General features: G+C 36.7%; 1 protein-coding gene across 1 annotated transcript in view; it reads left to right on the top strand.

Annotated features, from left to right (window-relative positions):
- BIRC6 (baculoviral IAP repeat containing 6) overlaps positions 1-20,669 on the top strand; it is a 266,821-nt gene that overhangs the window by 97,216 nt on the left and 148,936 nt on the right. Inside the window, exons 23-31 of the mRNA XM_006168813.3 lie at positions 1,851-1,984; positions 8,155-8,289; positions 12,916-13,103; positions 13,840-14,163; positions 14,388-14,487; positions 17,321-17,535; positions 17,686-17,894; positions 18,209-18,555; positions 19,604-19,823. Of these exons, the coding sequence (XP_006168875.1) occupies positions 1,851-1,984; positions 8,155-8,289; positions 12,916-13,103; positions 13,840-14,163; positions 14,388-14,487; positions 17,321-17,535; positions 17,686-17,894; positions 18,209-18,555; positions 19,604-19,823 (1,872 nt within the window). The remainder of the gene's footprint in view (positions 1-1,850; positions 1,985-8,154; positions 8,290-12,915; positions 13,104-13,839; positions 14,164-14,387; positions 14,488-17,320; positions 17,536-17,685; positions 17,895-18,208; positions 18,556-19,603; positions 19,824-20,669) is intronic.

The raw sequence follows: 20,669 nt of genomic DNA, 5'->3' as shown, positions 1-20,669 counted from the left end.
GAAATCACCTCCCAGGGAGATGGCCACACCACAGTTGCTCCTTCTCCATTCTCCTCCTGGAATTTTGGGTACGCATGCACACACGCCTACTGTGATTTCCAAGCTACTGACACCAGGGTTTGAACTATACTTGGCCATGTAGGAGTCCAGCACTTAACCACCACACCACCTGCTGGCCCCATGATGTACTTTTGTAGAGTCAAATTTGCGGGAAAAAATACCTCTAATTAGTTAGGAATCTTTAAGAATTCTTTATCCAATTTATACCTTTGTCATTGGAGACACAGCATAACACATGAAACACACAGCATAACAAATTCTAAAAATAATGCGGGCAATTTAAGATAGTGGGGAAAAAAGAAAACCAAAAAAGAAAAAACTTTTGAGAGTAAGTTTGACAATGAAATGTGTCAAAAGGATGGGTTAGAGGCAGTTGCACGGGAGTAGTCTGTGAAAGCTGGCCAACTTTCACAGTCTGTTTTGCATTGTGGTGGAGAGCAGCTTTTTCTTTAGGATATTGCTTTCCTTGGAGAATTTGTTCGTGTTCATTTTCTATGTGGTATAATTCTTTTTGAAGTTTTTCTGTAATTTGATGCATATCCCCATGGATATTCCCTATTAAATATTCTGTGTTATATTTCTGTATTCTTTTGGGCACACTGAAGTCCATTCTGCATGCACTCATGTACAAGTCATAAATTTGGCAGAAACACAGAATTTGGTTTTCTACCCTCGTATAGCTTTTTAAAATTTTTTTTCTTTTAGTGTGAATTGTGGCTTTGGTGATTTTGGCTTTCAGCATTCAGGACTGAAGTTTTTCAGGATTGTGATTTTGGGGATTTTAGACATGAGTGATTTTGACCTTTTGAGATTTCAACATTCAGGATTATATTATTTTGGATTGCATTTTGGGTGGTTATGATTGGCATTGTAATTTGAATAGTCCTGATGTTATTCAGAGGCTAATTATATTGAATACTTAGAAGTGATATTCCTTGCTAACGGAAGTTTTTTTTTTTTTTTTTTTTTTTGGGGGGTTTTTGCCATATGGCATGTGTGCTTGCTGGGGGGGGTGGGGGGAGGAGAGAGAGAAAAATAAATAAATAGATAAATTACCCCCCAGGGGGAATGGCCATGCTGCAGTCTCTTCTGCTCTATTCTCCCCTCTGGATTTTGGGTTCGCTCACACAGGACCCTGGTGTGATTTTTTTCAAGCTTCTAGATCTGAGGCTCAAATTGTGGTTGGCCGTTAACCACCACACCTCCAGCTGGTCCCATCTAATGTTTAATGTGATTTGTTTCTGTAGTGTTACAACTTTATAGTTGAAATTATGTAAGACTCTTACTGTCCTTAACTAGTATTCTCCTTCCTGCAGGTTATTTTTCTGTGACTTTAATATAATTAATTGACAAATAACAAAAGATGAGAGTTTTTGCTTTATCTTCAACATTTGAAATTTGGGGTATTTATTTAGAGCTGAGATTTTTCTGATGTTTAGAAATCTTGATTTCAGTGACATTTTAGTCAAAACTTTTGTACTTTCTGCTGTGTCATTGTAGTGACAGGAGGAAAGAAAGGACGCCTGATACCTCTTCCTTGCAGTCTCTAGGTGGGAGTCTTCATACATTAGCTGCTAGCTTTTTGGAACCATATTTGTTGAGCTTCTGGACAGTGTCTATTGGTGTATAAATTGTAGAGAACCCGGTTGAGTTTTACTGAATTTGATGAGTTTAAATCTTCGTAGCATCCTTTGCTATCTTGTTAGTTAAATTGTTTTTAAAACTAAGTGGATAATTTGTTACATAGGTGGCTGACAGGAAAATTTTTAGTGCATTCTTTTATATTTCAGATACGGATTGTATAGCTCACCGTTTGATCCAGTCCTCTTCGATTTGGAGATGAGTGGTTCTTCTTGTAAAAATGTGTACAACAGCAGCATTGGTGTCCAGTCAGATGAAATAGATTTATCAGATGTCCTTTCAGGTAGTGACTTCTTTTATTAATAGAATTTCTGAATGCTATATCTCAGATTTAAATTCCCATAGATTGTAGTTACTTTGTTTTGTCTTTAGAGAAATAAAATTCTTATAACTTTAACATTTGTAGATCTTTAAATTGTTTGCTTTAATTTCTTAAATTCCTCCTTTTCTTTAAAAAAGTATATATTTAATAATTATTTAATTTTATTTTTATTATAATTATTCTAAAATTTGCTATAGGGCATGTGCACTTGAGAGAGAAAGAGAGCGAGATAGAGAGAAAAGATAGGAAACCACCATGTCCAAGACTCGAACTGGAGTCATCCATGTGGGAGTCCAATGCCTTAATCACCTGCTGGTCTACCAGAAAAAAAACCTATATATTTAAATTATCTTTGAAAGGAATGTGAACTTCTTTGATTTTGTTTTTCATTGCATGTCCATATGATTTCAGTGCTCACAGTTGATTATTTAAAATATATTTTGTTGGATTAGCAGGTGGCATGATGGTTAAGGCCTTGGAATCCCACATGGCTGGCCATGGTTCGAGTCCTGGACCTATGGCTTGCTTTATTTTCTTTCTCTGTCTGTCTGTCTGTCTGTCTCTGGTGAGCACACGTGCCCTTTAGCAAATTAAAAATACTACTACTAATAAAATTAAATGTTTAAAATTTTTTGATCTGTTACAGCCTTGTCAGTTTTATTTGGTATCTCTGTAAAGTTAAAGAACTTTATTTCATATGTCAAAAATACAAAATTGATACTTAACTGTAGTAAGGATGCAGAAAGACACAGTTCATCTGCATCTGTTTTCTTTTGTATATGTTACAAGATATGTTTATGTATCTTGTACAGTGTACCATGTGCATTGTAAAATGTACAAATGTATATGTTACATTTATATACATATGTCACATATATGTATATATTACATGTATTCTACACATTTCTGAAGAATATGCTTTTAGGATTGTATGTATAATACTCTGTATTATCTTTTTTTTTCTTTTCTTTTCTGAGCTTTTTGCTGTTGAGCACGTGTGCTCACCGGAGAGACACACCTCCGAGGGGGGATGGCCATGCTGCAATCCCTTCTACTCCATTCTCCTTCTGGGATCTTGGGCATGCACGCAAACATGCCTGGAGTGTTTTCAGTCACTGGGTCTGGGACTCGAACCGTGGTCGACTACGTGGGAGTCCAGTGATGTAATCATTATGCCATGTACTGGTCCCGTGTATTATCTTTTCTTTGGTGTTATGATTTGGTATTTATTTTTACTAGATAAGACAATGACCATTTTATTTTTTATTTTCTTCCATCTAATTGTACTTATTGTAAGTGTTGCTGGTAAACCAAAATATGAAAAATTTATTTCAAACAAATTAATATAATTAGAACATGAAATATTAGTAAATTTGGGGAGTTAATCTCAGCTTTCTTTATTGTAAAGTAAATAATCAATTGTGAATAAAGCAAAATAGGAAAGTAAATTAAACATATAATGCCTGAATTTACTACCTTTCCACCCTCCTAGTTTATCATTCTTAACTGGATATTTAACTGTTTAGCTGTTGAGACTTGTTAGTTATACATATGCATTAATGTTTATGGGGCATTCGCTTTTTAATGATTATACTGCTTGAGTATATGCATTGATCATCTCTGTTTGATGGCTGAGATGGTGAAGGCTTCTGTCCATCTCATAATCTACCATCTTTCCTGTCAATTAGGCCATGGCAGTTTCTGATAGGAAACTCAGAAGAGAGGCTAGGGCTAGACCTAGCGAAACCTATAGTGTAACTTAGGACAGGATAAATCCCTGAAGGTTTGAGTGTAAAGAAAGGAACTGTAAGTCTCAGGTCAAGCTCTGAGGCAGTCAGTTTGCAAGAAGACCTAGGAGAATAGACCTAGAAATCATGATATGTAGCCATACGAATGTCTCATCATCGTTAGACCTTCTGTGCCATCACTTTTTATAGTTAATGGCATCAGTACAGAAGACAGAAATCTGAATGTCATCTTTGATACTTCTGTCTGTCTTATCCTTCATATTAAGGCTGTCATCAGAGTCGACCTATTTCTCCACCAATGTAAATTTCAAATCTGCCTGCTCTCTTTCCTCTCTTGATAACACAGTTAGAGTCCAAGCCGAAGTCATCTCGAGCCTGGACTGTAGTAATAGCTTTCAAACTGGTCTTCCTGCATCGATCCTTACCCACTTCAGTACAGTCTCCACACCGCAATGAACGCAGTCTTTTCCTGAATGCAGACTCAAACCCATTACCTCTCTCCTTAAAACATCTACGGGGTCTTCTTATTAATCTGAAGTTCAGCGTAAGCGATCATATAAAATCCTGTCTGATCTGAGTTTCTTACCCTTGTCATCTAAAGTCGTGCCATTATTCCTGTTAGTCTTATTTTTTTTTTTGGCTCAGTGATTCTCAAAGTGTGGTCCCCTTCAGGGTTTTTAAATTCTTTATGGTGATCCATGGGATCAGAAATATTTCATGAAAAAAAAAAAAACCTATGTTATTTACCTTTTTTACTGTATTCTGCATCCATACTTATGCAGAAACGTGGTACTCTCTCATTATGTGTTTGAAATAAAAGCAGGCCAGTTTCATTTATGAATGTCCTTGATGAAGTAATAACTTACTGATTTTAGATTTTGAACCCATGAGTGTACATCTTTAAATATCTCGGGATAAAATGGGAAATAGTCATAAAGCGATTCTGCAGGCTGAAATACCGTGGTTATCGAAAGATATGTATTTGTGTATTTGACTTAAAAATCTGAATTGGTTGTTTCATAGAACTTATCAAATTGCTAGAGGCTCTGTACACTCACCAGAGAAAGTGCGAGAGCCATCAACAGGGTGTTAACATGCTGCAGTCTTACTCATCTGTTTCCCTATCCCATCAGTATTTCGTTCATGAATGCATATGTGCCTGGCATGGTTTTTGAGCTGCCGGGGGTTGAGATTCAAACTGGTCAGCCGTGAGGGATCCTGCTTTCTATGCACAGGACTTTACTACTAATGCTTGACTGGGCCGGTCCACACCATTGGAATTTGCAATAATGGCTTCAGGCAAAGTGTGCTCATTTATGCTTCCTTATTTGGCAGATTATTTTTTCAAATATGAATAAAGATAGCATATCAATTTGGGAGATATTGATAATATTTGTTAAAAGTAGAGCTTTTGAGCAAAAGTTAGAATTTTAGTAAACTTGTGTTCTTCGCAGTAAGTTTAATATATGTGAATATATGTTAGGTTTCCTAATATGTGAATACTTTGTGATGTGATGTGCTTACATTAGTAAGTGCCATTTTCAGGTATGGTATTATGAGATGTATCAGTATTTGGACGATTTATGTATATTAGTGTGCTATACTTTTCAAATGGTCAGTACAACATCATGCACAGGTAGAAGATTCCTTGAAAGTGCAGGATATACCAATGATAACAAACCTGTGAGAAGTTTATTGACAAAATTTTAGATACCACAATGTAACTGATATGTAAGGAGCTACATTTTGTCAAGTTTTCAAATATGAAAGCTGTTGAAATACTCATTTTCTGACTAGATATTTCTGTAAGACCAGACTTGTTTCCATATACTTTTACCAAAATATCATGTTGCAACACATTGAATGCAGTGGCACACAGCAGAATCGAGCCATCTTCTAATGAGCCAGATTTTCAAGAAATTTGGAAGTAAGTGGGACCAGCAGTTAGCGTAATGGCTATGTTGCTGGACTCCCATGTAGTTGACAGCGATTTGAGTCCCGGACCCGGTGGCTTAAACTCACACTGGGTGCATGTGCGTGCGTGTGTGCCCAAGATCCCGAGAGGAGAATGGAAGAGAAGGGATTGCGGCGTGGCCATCCCCTCTGGGGGGTGATTTCTCGCTTTCTGTCTCTGTCTGTCTCTCTTTCTGGCGAGTGCATGCACCCTATAGCAAAAACCTCTCCCCCCCAAAAAAATTTGAAAGTAAATAAAACATTGTCACTCTTACTAAGTTATTTTTATTTTTGAAGATAGTTATTCATCATCAAAATACTATTTTTCTTATAATGGTTTTATTATTAAATGAGTTAATATTTACAATTTTTTCTTATATTTCTCTTATGGTAAGTATTATTGTGTATACAACCAATATGAATGAGTTTTAGGCTTCATCATATTTTAAAGTAATGTGGAGTGATTGCAGGACTGAGAATTGTGCCTCTAGCATATTGCTCTTTTGTTTCCTCAAATGTAGTGCAGCAGGCGGCCTGGTGGTTGGGGTGCTGGACTCCCACATGACTGGCAGCAGTTGGGGTCCCAGATCTGGTAGCTTGCTTTCTCACTTTGTCTCTCTGTCTCTGTCTCTCTCTGTACCTCTCTCTGGAGAGCACACGTACCCTATAGAAAATTAAAATAATAATGATAAATAAGATTAAATAAGTATTTTTTCAAAATAATTATTTAATTTCATTTGTTATTATTTATTTATTTTTAAAAATTTGAACAGAGAGACAGAAAGAAAAGGAAAAGGCAAAAGCAAGCCACTAGGTCTGGGACTAGAACTGTGTTTAGCCATGCATGTGGGAATCCAGTGCCTTTAACCACCATGCCACCTGCTTGCCCCCAAGATTAAATACATTTTCTTTTTTTTTTTTGAGAGGTTTTTGCTATAGGGTGCATGAGCTTGCCAGAGAGACAGAAAGTGAAAAATCACCCCCTGGGGGGATGGCCACGCTGTAATCCCTTCTCCTCCATTCTTCTCTAGGGATCTTGGGTACGCATGCACATGTGCCTGGTGCGAGTTTAAGCCACCGGGTCCGGGTCTTGAATCACAGTCAACTACATGGGAGTTCAGCCACATAGCCATTACGCTAACTGCCGGTCCCTAAATAAATCTTTTAAAAAAAACATTTTTTGAACATGTGTATCAGGCTGTATGCTGGTCACTAATGAGACATTGGAAAACAAGGTTATAGTGGTTTCATTTTACGTTAAATAGTCCCTCAAATATTGATAACACTTTTTAAAAAAATATTTTAAATTTATTTATTTATTTATTTGTTGCGATTTTTCAAACTGCTGGGTCTGGGATGTAAACTGTGGTTAGCCATGTGAGATTCCAGAGTCTTAACCACTATGCCACCTGCTGGCCCCACTGACACTTTTTAATATCTCCCCATTCTTTTAATGTCCTGGTTCTGTTTTCTTTATCTGCTAAAGAATTTTTTTTTAAAGTACTGCAAGTTCCAGAAAATTGGAAAACCAGTGAAAGTAATTCTTGTTCTCCTAAACCATGTACCTCCCAAACCATGCAGTCAGTAGGAATTCCTTTGTGTTTTTCCATCTGGTCTTGTTGTGTTCTTATTTTTCATGTAATGACTTTTTTTTTATGCTACTTATCTTAATATAAGCTATTTTTCATAATAGTTTGCTTCATTCTAGACTACTGATAACATATAAAATATAAAGCCACAGAGACCAGCACAGCAGTTAGTGTAATAGCTATGTCACTGGACTCTCATGTAGCTGACGTGGTTTGAGACCTGAACCCAGTGGCTTTTAATCATGTCAGGTGCATGTGCGTGCATGCCCAAGATCCCGAGAGGAGAAAGATGGAGAAGGGATTGTAGCATGGCTATCCCCCCAGGGGGTGATTTCTCACTTTGTCTCTCTGTCTCTCTCTTTCTGGCGAGTGCATGCACCATATAGCAAAAACCTCTCAAAAAAAAAAGCCACATATATAGATCAGTCTTATTAATATTTTCAAGTGTTTCTTTAGTTTTTCTTTAGTGTTTTGTATTTACACAGTTGACACGATAGAGTACATTCTCATTTTATGTATACTTAACAAATTGGTGACAGTTAATGTTAGTAGCTAGTTTATGATTATTTTGTTTCATTTAAAACCAAATGACTTGTTACTGAATAAAAGTTCCAGTGTTACAGAATACTGTCACTCATGTTTCTTGCGAAGGTACTGGTTCTAATATGTTCTGTTTAGTGTTTTTTAATATCACTCTTATTGTTGAAGCTCTGTATCAGGGTTTTTAGGTGTGTTTTTTTGTGTTCCAATTAAAAATTGGATTAATACTATAAATATCAATAAAATACTGCCTTTTAAAGATTGTCTCCACATGTAAGACTTGTCCTTTTCTCCATATTAGGAAATGGAAAGGTCAGTAGTTGCACAGCGGCTGAGGGTAGTTTCACGTCTCTCACTGGACTTCTAGAAGTTGAACCCCTGCACTTTACTTGTGTGTCAACTAGTGATGGAACCAGAATAGAAAGGGATGATGCAAGTACGTTTACTGGTATATACCTTCTTTTACTATATACTTTATGCAGTAATAAAGTGATATGTAAGTATTTAAATATCCGTTCATATTATGTGTAAGTTTCATGGCTGTCATGTTAAATGGAAACTTATTTATGGGAGGGACATTTTGTGGAAAAATCATAAACACTTTTATGTTATTTTCTAAACCAGTTCATAGGTTTAGTTTTTTTCCCCTATTACATACTTGATAAATCACTTTACGGTTATGTTGTGTGCATTTTAAGAAATCCTTAGTTTGGAATGTGTCAAGCATAATGGAAATAGAAAGAAGAGTGAAACAGACTCAGTGTGCCCGTTGCCCCGCTACAGCAGTCTTCAGTTAGTGCTCAGCCTTGTTTTGTCTGTAGTGTTTGTAGTTTCGGCACCATAATGTTATTTTTTGCATTTAAAGTTTACAGTTATTTGGTAATGTCTTTGAGAAGGCAGAGATGAATTAAAAGGGAATACTGTTTTTTTTTTTTTTAAACTAGTTTACAGATACTCTGGAAATTTAAAACTCTCTTCAAGTGTGTTGAATATGTGTTGATGTTATAAATAAATACCTTCTCTTAAAAATTTAGTTTGTATTTTTAAAAATAATTATTTTATTTAACTTTATTTATTTATTTGACCAGAGAGGGGCAGAGTGAGAGAGAGAAAGTGAGACAGAGAGAAAGGGAGAAAACAAGCCGCCAGGTCCGGGACTAGAACTGCTGCTGGCTATTTGGGAGTACATTGTCCCTAACCACCATGCCACTTGCTGGTCCCCAAGTTTTTGACTATTTTTATTTCAAGTCATGTTTTTTAGTAAGTGATGTTTTTGGAAGTTATAAACATTTTAAGAGAGTAAAAAGCCAACTGCTGGTCTCAAATGGCTATGTTGCTGGACTTGTATTTTCATATGCTTGAGTCTTTTCATCTTTTTGAACTTTCCTTGATAACTTCCATCAGCTTTTGAAAGCACTCAGCCATGAATCCTTCATATATTGCTTTTACCATATATATATATATGCTAGTTATTTATTTCGCTCTTTAAATTGAAAACTTCTCTCTTAGGACAGGATCTTGTCAAATTTTGATCTCCCTTCCTCAGTCTACTGGTTCACTGAGACAGTAGGGTTGCACTGATGATTTCATGCAGCGTCTCACTGTGTTCATGCTGGGTGCAAAGTCTTCGTTGTCCAGCCTCAGCCCTTGAGGAGCTGGGACTACAGGCACAGGCTGCTGGGTCCAGCTGTGTTTTTGTATATTAGTGTCTCATGTAACTTCTGTGGCTGGGTCTTGTTCCTCTTTTTGAGCCTTTAACTTCATGTGTATTATATCTCATAATTATAACTGATAGCATTTTCAATTATTTTATCTTAGTTTATTATGGATATTTACTTCCAACCTGTTTTTTATGGAAAAAAAAAAAAAAAAAAACTACTATCATTTCCTACTCTAGTGCCAAGCAGTGTTTCCTCTGTTATGAAAGTGTCTCAAATATATATGCACCTATTCTTCTTCAGTGTTCCTTTTTTTTTTTTTTTTTTTGGGTTATTTGCCAACGTACTCCATTATCTTTTTTTGTTGCTGTTATAGGATATCTTCACTCACTAGAGAGGAGAAAGATAGGCAGACAGACAGAAAGAGAAAGCTGTAATTTTATACTACGTTTTGATAGTTAGCACTTCAAATCCATTAATTTTTCTCTTTCATTTTAGGTACATATGAAAATATTTTTAAAAATATTTTAAAAGTGAAAAGTTCATAATGTGTGGTCATCAGAACTAATTCTAGGGCATTTTCATCACCACAGATAGCAACCTTGTATTCTTTAGCCGTTACTTTCAATTCTCCTCTTCCCTTGACACCTGGTAACCACTGATTTACTTTCTTTTTTTGTAGATTTGCCTAGCCTGAACATTTTGTATAAATAGAATAATATAGTATGTGTCCTTTGATTTCTGGTTTATTTCATTGTTACTAATACTTTCTAGTTTTTTCCATTTGCCAGTATTGGTATTTTTATATCAGAAAATTCCCTTGTATGGATATGCCACATTTTCTTTTTTCGTCAGTTAGACTTTTTTTGGGCTGGAGGCTATTATACATGATATTGCCATGAACTTTGGGTTTGAATATCAATCAATTTAGGAGAATTAGCATCTTAATATTGGGCCTTTAAATCCATTAACATAGAATACATTTTTTAGTATATTTAGGTTTTTGATTTCTATTGGTGATGTTTGTAGTTTCAGCATAGACTTTTCCTTTTAGATTCATATGACAATTAAATTATTTTACTTTAAAAAAAGTTTTAGAGGGATTTTTGCTATAGGGTGTGCGTGCTTATCAGAAGGACAGAAATGGAGAAATCACTACCCACAGGGGATAGCCACGCCACAATTCAGTCTTCTCCATTCTCCTCTCAGGACTTTGAGCTTGCACGCACGTGTGGCATGAGTTTCAAACCCTGGTTTGGGACTTGAACGTGGCCATGTGGGGTCCAGCGACATACTCATCACTCCATCATACTCATCACTCCATCCGCTGGTCCCTCTATACCTTCTTAATGTACTGTTGAATAGCAGTGGTGATTCTGCCTACCTACTTACCTTTGTCTTATTTTCTCACCTCTATGTTTGTTTGTTTGCTTGGCTTTTTTTTTCCCTTAAGGTTGAAAGGGCAGGGAGAGCACGAGTGAGGAATAGAGAAAGGAAAGGAGAGCTAGGTGTTTCTGGCATGTTTCACCGTGTCACAACCTTTCCCCAGCTTTCCAATTGGCTCGTTTTAAAAGTTCTGCGGCCACACTCAACCAGGAACTGAACCTTTGCCTTCCATGTGCCCGCTGCCCTTCCATGTGACAGCACTGCCAATGCCCCACGCATCCGGGCCTCTCTTTTTCACATGTAGAGTTTTGGAGGCCCTTCTAGTATAAAAATAGGAAAGAGTATTTAAAACTCAGTGTGTAGAAGATTTTTAATTAGTTTTGTAGTAGCAGTTGACTTATGTCTCATGTGCATTTGTAGTGACTTAATTTGTTTTCCCATAAGTATTATCTATGCCTTAGGTTTTAAAGTCTATCTAGAATAAAAGTCCACAGTATTGAATCACTTATCTTACTTGAAAATACGCGGAAGTTTAGTAATTTCTTCCAAATACATTTTTTTTTTAGTTTAGCTGCTATCTTTTCTTGCAGTGTAACATTTTAGAAAAAGCCTGTTATAATATAAATATTAATCTCTATAAATACTTCTTAAGGATTATTTACTTATTATTTTTAAGTTTGCCATAGTGCATGTGTGTTCGCTAGAGAGTCAGAGAGAGAAAGAGAGAGAAAGAGGGAGGGAAAGTAAGACAGCAAACTGTCAGGTCTGGGACTCAAACCTACAGTCAGCTACGTGGGAGTCTGATGCCTTTAACCACCACGCCACCTGCCAGCCCTGTGAAATTAAATTTTTAGTAACAGCTTTTGTGAAAATATATTTCATAAATTCCAATGTTTAATGGAACAATGGTTCTTTATAATGCATACTTGACTAACATTTAAAAGGAAGTCAGGAATTTCTTTTTTTAAAGAAATTATTCAATATTTGTAACATAATACTATTCTATAATTCAATTTTATTCATTATTATTATTTTTTAAATTTGACGAGAGAGACAGAGCAAGCGAGCGAGCAGGCCGCCAGGTCCAGGACTTGAACTGTAGTCAGCCATGTGAGAATCCGGTGTCCCAATCATCACGCCACCTGCCAGTCTCATCAGAAATTTCTTAATGTGCAGGATTGCCTAGAACCTTTGTTGATGGATGATATTCATGGGTTAGCAGTGTGTACTAGATTTGACTGACATGTATCATCCTGTTGTAGTGTTCTGAGAGCTTATAGTAGGAAATATTTGTTTACGTATTCTGGGCAGCCTTGTTGTTTAGGTCATACTTTAAAATGAAGAAACAATGATCAACTCTCTTTTATTTATTAAAAAATTTCTTTTAGTAGAGGTCTTTGCCTTAGGGCACATGTGCTTGCCAGGGAGAGAGAGACAGTAAGAGGAAAAGGGAGAAATCATCCCACAGGGGAGATGGCCATGCCACAAACCCTTCCCTTCCATCCTTCTCCTGAGATCTTGGACACACGCACGCGTACAGGCCACTGTGAGTTTCAAGCCACCGGGTCAGGCATTTGAACCATGACCATGTGGGGTTCCAGTGACATAACTGCTATGCCATCTGCTGGCACTGATCATCTTTCTTTTGAAATAATTCTCTTAACTTTTCTGAGGTATAGAGGAGTATGTTAGTGCTTTAAGAAAACTTAGTAAATCACTTTTAAGTTGATTTCTTATGCTTGAATTGTATAAGATTACTTAGTCACTTAAATAAAAGCAAATAAAATTTGTAATATACTGAAAATACAGAAGTCATTCCTTAGAACGTGAATGGTTGTATTATCAATGTTACTTTTCCATTAAGTTTTCCTTATTTATACTTCTTAGATTCCTTTTTTAATGATTAATATTAACTGTAGTTTTGATGTCAAAATAGTATTCCTTGAATATATTTCTCTGAGAACCTTTTCTTCATCCTGGTGTTTTTTGTTTCTGTTTTCCCCCTTGTCTTATGCCAGTGAGTTCCTTCGGGGTTACTCCTGCAGTAGGTGGACTATCTTCTGGGACGGTTGGGGAAGCCTCGACAGCCCTGAGTTCAGCAGCCCAGGTAGCTTTGCAGTCTCTCTCTCATGCAATGGCTTCAGCCGAGCAACAGCTACAGGTGCTGCAAGAGAAACAGCAGCAGCTTTTGAAGCTTCAGCAACAGGTTGGAGACTATTTGGCTCTTTGTTCATGCTGTCTCTAAACTTCAAAAGCTGAAAAAGTACTATAAAAAATGACCATTATTTTCATAAAGGAAAGTAGGTTGACCGGTCTGAGCTAATGATTTTCAACAGAAATGGAGGTAAAGACTTTGTGATATATTTAAACTTGTTACAATTTTATGAGTGTATTTGGTTTGGAACATATTAGAGGGACTGTGATTGATACTTTTTGTCTGTTCTCAAAGTAATTCCATTCTTTGTTTAAACACTTGATCATACATTACACACAGTTACTAGTTAACCAGTATTTTTTAAGGCAATTAAATTAGTGTGATTTAAAATTTATTAATGATTACCAATTTCTTTGTGGTCTAAATGCAACCTGTAGCAGTTTCACATGACAAATCAGAGTAGTCAATGGGAGGATCTATCTCCAGCTACTATTTTATTTTGAGCAGAACTTTAGTTCCATTTAATTGTTTTGTTTCCCCTTTTACCTTCCTTTTGGAAAAAATTCTAGTTGCCAAATACATAGGAAATTTTATATTAAGTATTTAAAGAAATACACATAACAAAGCAGTGTTCTTTTTGCATTGAGGCCAGTTCTGATTTAGTTTCATCTTTGCTTAATTAGTACCCAGATACTGTTTATATTCATAATATAACCCATGTGTAGTATTCCCCACTATGAGGATAGGCAGGATTAGTCTATATATGTTGCTTTTACTTCTTTTACAGAAAGCGAAGCTGGAAGCCAAGTTACATCAGACAACCGCTGCAGCAGCTGCAGCAGCATCAGCAGCATCAGCAGTAGGTCCTGTTCACAACTCTGTGCCTTCCAACCCAGTGGCTGCCCCTGGATTCTTCATCCATCCATCTGATGTTATTCCACCCACTCCAAAAACAACACCACTTTTTATGACTCCACCACTCACTCCACCCAATGAAGCAGTTTCCGTTGTGATTAATGCCGAACTTGCACAGCTTTTCCCTGGCTCAGTCATTGATTCCCCAACAGTCAATCTTGCTGCACATAACAAAAATTCCAACAAGTCCAGAATGGTAAATTATGTTTTAAATAGGTGTTGGCTTAGACATTTAAAGCTGTTTTGAAGTATACTCTTGCTTTAGAAAGCAAAATACCAACTCAATGTATCAAATTAGATTCTTTTAAAGAAGATTATAGAATATACATTAGGATTGTGATTTGTTCATTTGATATTATGGTTTAGTTTTTAAAGAACAAGAGTAATATCAATATAGAGTTATACTTTTCTCTTTTGTAGAATCCACTTGGTTCTGGTCTAGCCCTTGCAATTTCTCATGCTTCACATTTTCTTCAACCTCCACCTCACCAGTCCATTATAATAGAGCGAATGCATTCAGGTAATCTTTCGTTTTTCTAAAATACATTTTACTTACTTTGCTGGTCCTTTAAGACTTACTATTCTTCAGATTGATTTTCCTTTGCAAAGAAGTCACATTTGCTCTTAGTGAGTACATTTTACTAAGAATAAGCAGTACTTAAGGTTTAAGCTTAAGTGTGCTCTGTAAATTGAACAGAGTACTGTTGAGTAGGTTTTGTAGTTTACGTAGTAGATTTGATTTGTACCTAATTTTGCCTGTTGAAGTATGATTGACAAATATGTGCCTTTATTGTCCTTGCTCACTGCACCGGAAGTCATGTATAATAAGGAAGTGCTCCTAAAACAGGCATTCTTTTAAAAGTTTTAAAAACGTTATTTTTATTTATTTAACTCCATTAGTTATTATTTTTATTTTGACCAGAGAGAGACACAGAAAGATAGAAAGGAAAAGCAAGACGCCAGGTCTGGGACTCAAACCGTGATCAGCCATGTGGGAGTCCAGTGCCACAACCACCACGCCATCTGCCGGCCCCTAAAATTTGTTTTTTAATTGCTATAGGACATGGGTACATGCTAGAGAAAGAAAGCACTCCCCCAATGGAATGAGGCCACCCTGTAGTCCTTTCTCTTCCATTTCTCCATTCCATTGGGACTTCTGGCATATATTTCAGGCTGCTAAGACGAGCATTCGAACTGCATGGTGGGCATGTGGAATCTGGTTCCCTTAACCACTAGGCTATGGGGTATACCCTAAAACTGGCATTCTTACGGTGCAGCTGTAACCATTTGTTGAAAATAGGAGGTAGAACTTTTAGTCATTGTAATAACTAAGTAAGATTAATAGTACTGTATGGTCTTTGGATAATTTAAATATTACATAAGTTTGTCTCATGCTTATAAGCTAGAGACCTGTGAATGGTAAAAGTGCTTTCAATTGGAGTATATCAATTTTAGGCAGGTTTTTCTTTAGCAGCATTTGAATAGCAGCAGAGTTAAACAAAATCCTTAGGGAATTAGCCTAAGTAGTGTGCACACTGTATAGTACTTTTGTTCTTATGAACAATTTGCTTTATTGTAAAGAGGTTTTTCTAGTTTGGAAGAAGTTTCAAAGATAATAGAAATCTCATTATATTTCCAACTAGGTATATATTGGTAATAACCTTAGTACTTATAGTATTTATAAGGAAAATGTATTCTAGGGACCAGCAGTTGGCGAAATGGCTATGTTGCTGGACTCCCATGTAGTCGACCATGGTTCGAGTCCTGGACCTGGTGGCTTAAACTCATGCTGGGTGCGTGTGCGTGCATACCCAGTATCCCAAGAGAAGAGAGGAGAAGGGATTGTGGTGGGCCACCCCCCTTAGGGGGTGATTTCTCGCTTTCTGTCTCTCTCTTTCTGGTGAGCACACGCGCCCTATAGCAAAAACCTCTCCAAAAAAACAAAAAGAAAGAAAGAAAGAAAGAAAGAAAGAAAGAAAGAAAGAAAGAAAGAAAGAAAATATATTCTCCATTCTTAAGAGATGTGAGTATATTTTCACACAACAGGATTTTTTTTTTTTAATCCATGGAAATGATTGTGGCACACAAGCCCCCAGTCAGAGAACTATTTTTTTTTAAAAGAATTACTCATTTATGTAATTCCACTTATTATTTTTTAATTTGACCAGACAGAGACAGAGAGAGAGAGAAAGGGAAAGCGAGAAAGCAAGCTGCCAGGTCCAGGAATCAAACTGTGGTCGGCATTGTGTGAATCCAGTGCATTTAATCACCACACCACGTACAGGCCCTGAGAACTATTTTTTTGTTTAATAATTTTTCTGTTTATAGAAGTATTAGTAACTGCCTATTTCTTTTAAACTATTGGGTCGTTAGAAAAGCCATGACACAATTTTGCATAGAAAGCATAGAAAAAGTACATCTCAATAGCCCATCAAGAATAGCAAATAGCCGGAAGTTTAACTTAGTTATTTTTCTCCACTGTAAGATGTAGGTGGTAAGGTTAATAACTTCCTCTCACCCCAACACAATAAAGAGGTAAAAGAATTTGATACTGTGATGCTCTGCCTTCTTTTCTACTAATTGGACATGTGCTTGTTATGAGCATGAGTTGAGAGATGCTGATCTACCCTTTTGTCATTGCTGTCATCTGATACTGAGTGAAAGAGACCATGATGTGCCCATACTGGGAGGGAGGAACGATGTTTGAGATAAAACCTGCATCTGTCTCTATTGGAAGACATTCCTGAGACATTTCAGTGGTAGTTTGACTATATATGGTTTAGCTACACTTACACTTTATATCTGAACCTGAGTACAGTATGCAGAAACAGAAGAAGTTAAGTTTATCAAAAGTTACATCAAATAATGCAGGTAGTTGCAAAATAAAATTGTAGTGGCTGAAAGAATAGTAGATTACGCTTTGCAGAATTAACTCATCCTACTTTTGCTGATTTAATTTTTTCCCAATTATATTTTAAACAACTCTTTTGTATGTAGTTGATTGCCTTCATAAAACTTAAGTCTTTAGGTTCATGACCAACTTTTTTTTTTTAGAAGAATTATTTAACTTTATTTATTATGATTATTATTTTCCAGTTTGATCAGAGAGAGACAGAGAGAGAGAGAGGAAGTGAGAAAGCAAGCCACCAGGTCCAAGACTTGAACCGTGGTCGGCCATGTGGGAGTCCAGTGCCTTTAACCGCCATGCCACTTGCCGGCCCCATGACCAAATTTTTGAAAGAATACACAGGACTGTTTTACTTTGCCTCTCACTTGTAGTTTTATAAGTTGATTTCATATTTTAGGATCATCGTGACTGATTATTTTTTGTCAACTATTTTTTTCTCTCATAGGAGCAAGAAGATTTGTCACCTTGGATTTTGGCAGACCAATATTGTTGACAGATGTATTGATTCCCACTTGTGGAGACTTGGCCTCCTTATCAATTGACATTTGGACATTAGGAGAAGAAGTGGATGGAAGGCGATTGGTAGTGGCAACAGACATAAGCACCCATTCACTAATACTTCATGACTTAATACCACCTCCAGTGTGCCGATTCATGAAGGTAAAGAACTTCAAGAAGTATCATAAATTGATGTGCTTTCCATCATACTCACATATATAATTGAAAAGGGTAATAACTGTATCTTTTTAAACAAACTGCTCATATTTTTATTTTGGCAGATGTCTATTTGTATATAATTTTTCATTTCAGATCACTGTCATTGGACGTTACGGAAGTACAAATGCCAGAGCCAAAATCCCATTAGGATTTTACTATGGACATACATACATCTTGCCTTGGGAAAGTGAGCTGAAGTTAATGCATGATCCTCTAAGAGGAGAGGGAGAATCTGCAAACCAGCCAGAAATTGACCAGCACTTGGCAATGATGGTTGCTCTACAGGAGGATATACAGTGTAGGTTAGTAAAAAATTGCGAATGTATTTTGATCCTATTGAATCTCTGTATTTTATATAATGTCCTGGGTGTATTTCTGTTAAGTATCTTTACAGGTGTACAGAAAAGAGCAAAAGGGAAGTTGGACACATGTTACAGTATGAATGTATGAAACAACTGAATAATCGACTCCTTTTATTAGTACTTACAAAATGAATAATTTTTCTTAATAGTTGTATATTACTGTGTTTCAGAGAGCTAATTCTTATGTTTATTTGTACATGTGCATCAAGAGAACACTGAAGGAATAATTTTGTCCATTTATTTTCTACTTGTAGATATAACTTGGCTTGCCATCGTCTGGAAACTCTTTTGCAAAGTATCGATCTTCCTCCTCTGAATAGTGCAAACAATGCGCAATACTTTTTGAGAAAACCAGACAAGGCAGTGGAGGAAGACAGTAGGGTTTTTTCTGCTTATCAGGATTGCATTCAGCTACAACTTCAGCTGAATTTGGCTCACAATGCTGTGCAGAGGCTTCGAGTAGCTCTAGGTGCAAACCGGAAGATGTTGAGTGAAACATCAGATCCAGAAGATTTGATTCAAATGTCTTCGACAGAGCAGTTACGTACCATCATTCGATATCTATTGGACACTTTGCTCAGCCTTCTTCATTCTTCGAATGGTTTGTATTTTGCTTATTTTGTTGTGTATTTTAGGATCTTTATTAATATTGTCTATATATTGTTAATTTTGATTTACTCTAATGTGAATATTTATGAAATTTCTGTGAAAATTCACCTACTTCTCCCCCCTTACTTTAATGTTTCTTAAATGGATGTTTTTCAAAATAAAAGCTTTTGCTTTTATTGTGCTATAATCCTTTCTCCTCCATCTCTCCCTCCTTTTGGGAGTTTAGACATGCATGCTCACATGCCTGGTATGTTTCTGAAGTTGCTGGGCCCAGGACTTGAGCTGCACTATTGACCATGTGGGATCCAGCCATTGTGACCATGATGCCACAGGCTTGCTCCTTAAATGGACTTTTAAAAATTTAGATTTCAAATTTTTTATAGAGATTTTTGCTGTAGAGCACATGCACTTGACAGAGAGACAGAAAGTGAGAAATCACCCCACAAGGGGGATGGCCAAGCTTTAGTCCCTTCTCCTTCATTCTCCTTGCAGGATTGTGGGCACGTGCACATAGTCACTCAGCATGAGTTTTAAGCTGCCAGGTCCAGTACTCGAACTGTGGTTGATTCTGTGGGAGTCTAGTGATGCAACCATTATGACACCTGCTGACCCCCCTTAAATGGACTTCTTTTGGGTTTGTTCTATTGATGTGCACATCATTGTGTTACTGGCAAGTAATGGAAATTGCTTACAAGTTCAACAGTAAAAACTTTTAATAAATTACCAACCTGACAGAACTGTTATTGTACAAATCAGAAGCTACATTTGCTCATTACACATATTCATGCTGACACTGACACACACGCTCACTCACTCACTCACTCATATAGCCATCGTTATTCCTCATTCCACATGCAAGAAATGCCATCAACCTAAATGCTAGTTTTTCTCCTCTTCATGTATGTGACAATTACAATTTACACATGAGGAGTAAATAAATAGAATATAATTATCTCTTGCTTGCTCATGAAGAAGAAAGCATATCTAGGTATGTTGATTTTGATAAATAGGAAATTTTACTGTTTTCTTTCTTGTAATAGGACACTCTGTTCCTGCAGTTTTGCAGAGCACATTTCATGCCCAGGCCTGTGAAGAGCTCTTTAAACACTTGTGCATCAGTGGAACCCCAAAGATACGATTACATACTGGTCTTCTGCTTGTTCAGCTGTGTGGTGGTGAAAGATGGTGGGGTCAGTTTCTTTCTAATGTTCTCCAGGAATTGTACAATTCAGAGCAGCTTCTCATCTTTCCACAAGACAGGTAGGTCACAAAATATTGGAGCTATTTGTTATTAATGATTTTACTTCTCACACTCCTTGGTAAGATTTTGTTCATCTGAGTCCAAACTGGAGAAAGTGTAGCAGGTTTTCTACGGGTTTTGAGGAGTCCTAGTGAAGGGCACCAACCTTACATTAAGATTATATTTGATAAAACTAGACGATATTCTTTAATTTCCTAACTGAACTTGTGAAATTTGTTATTAATACGAAGCAATGACTTTTATTAAAAGTTTATGATTCCTATCAATATTGCTTTTATAAGGTACCTTTTCTGAAATACTTATTTTAATATTAGTGACACCATATTTTGTTATTACTTTTATGATGTAGATGTTTAAGATCTAGCTTCTTGGGACCAGCAGTTGGCGTAATGGCTATGTCGCTGGACTCTCATGTAGTCGACCTTGGTTCGAGTCCCAGACCCAGTGGCTTAAACTCAATCTGGGCGCATGTGCGTGTGTGTGCCCAAGATCCCTAGAGGAGGATGGAGGAGAAGAGATTTTGGTGTGGCCATCCCCCCAGGGGGAGTGATTTCTCGCTTTCTGTCTCTGTCTCGCTCTGTTTTTCTAGTGAGCGCATGCACCCTATAGCAAAAACCTCTAAAAAAAGAAAAGATGTTAACTGACTTTGCAAATATTTCTTATCATATTCTGTTAGTTTATGTTTCAACACATGTTCAGTGTGGTTTTTCTGAGGCTAAGCTAAAGTTCTCTCATTCTTCATTACATATCTGATTTCATGTATTTAACATTATAAAATGTAACCCATAGCTAGAAAAAGAACTAATTTTTTTTTTTTTTTGAGAGGTTTTCGCTATAGGGCGCAT

This window comes from Tupaia chinensis, unplaced genomic scaffold (genome assembly GCF_000334495.1).
Source record: "Tupaia chinensis unplaced genomic scaffold, TupChi_1.0 Scaffold146177_1, whole genome shotgun sequence".
NCBI classification, from domain to species: domain Eukaryota; kingdom Metazoa; phylum Chordata; class Mammalia; order Scandentia; family Tupaiidae; genus Tupaia; species Tupaia belangeri.
This window is presented reverse-complemented; position numbering and strand designations above follow the sequence as displayed.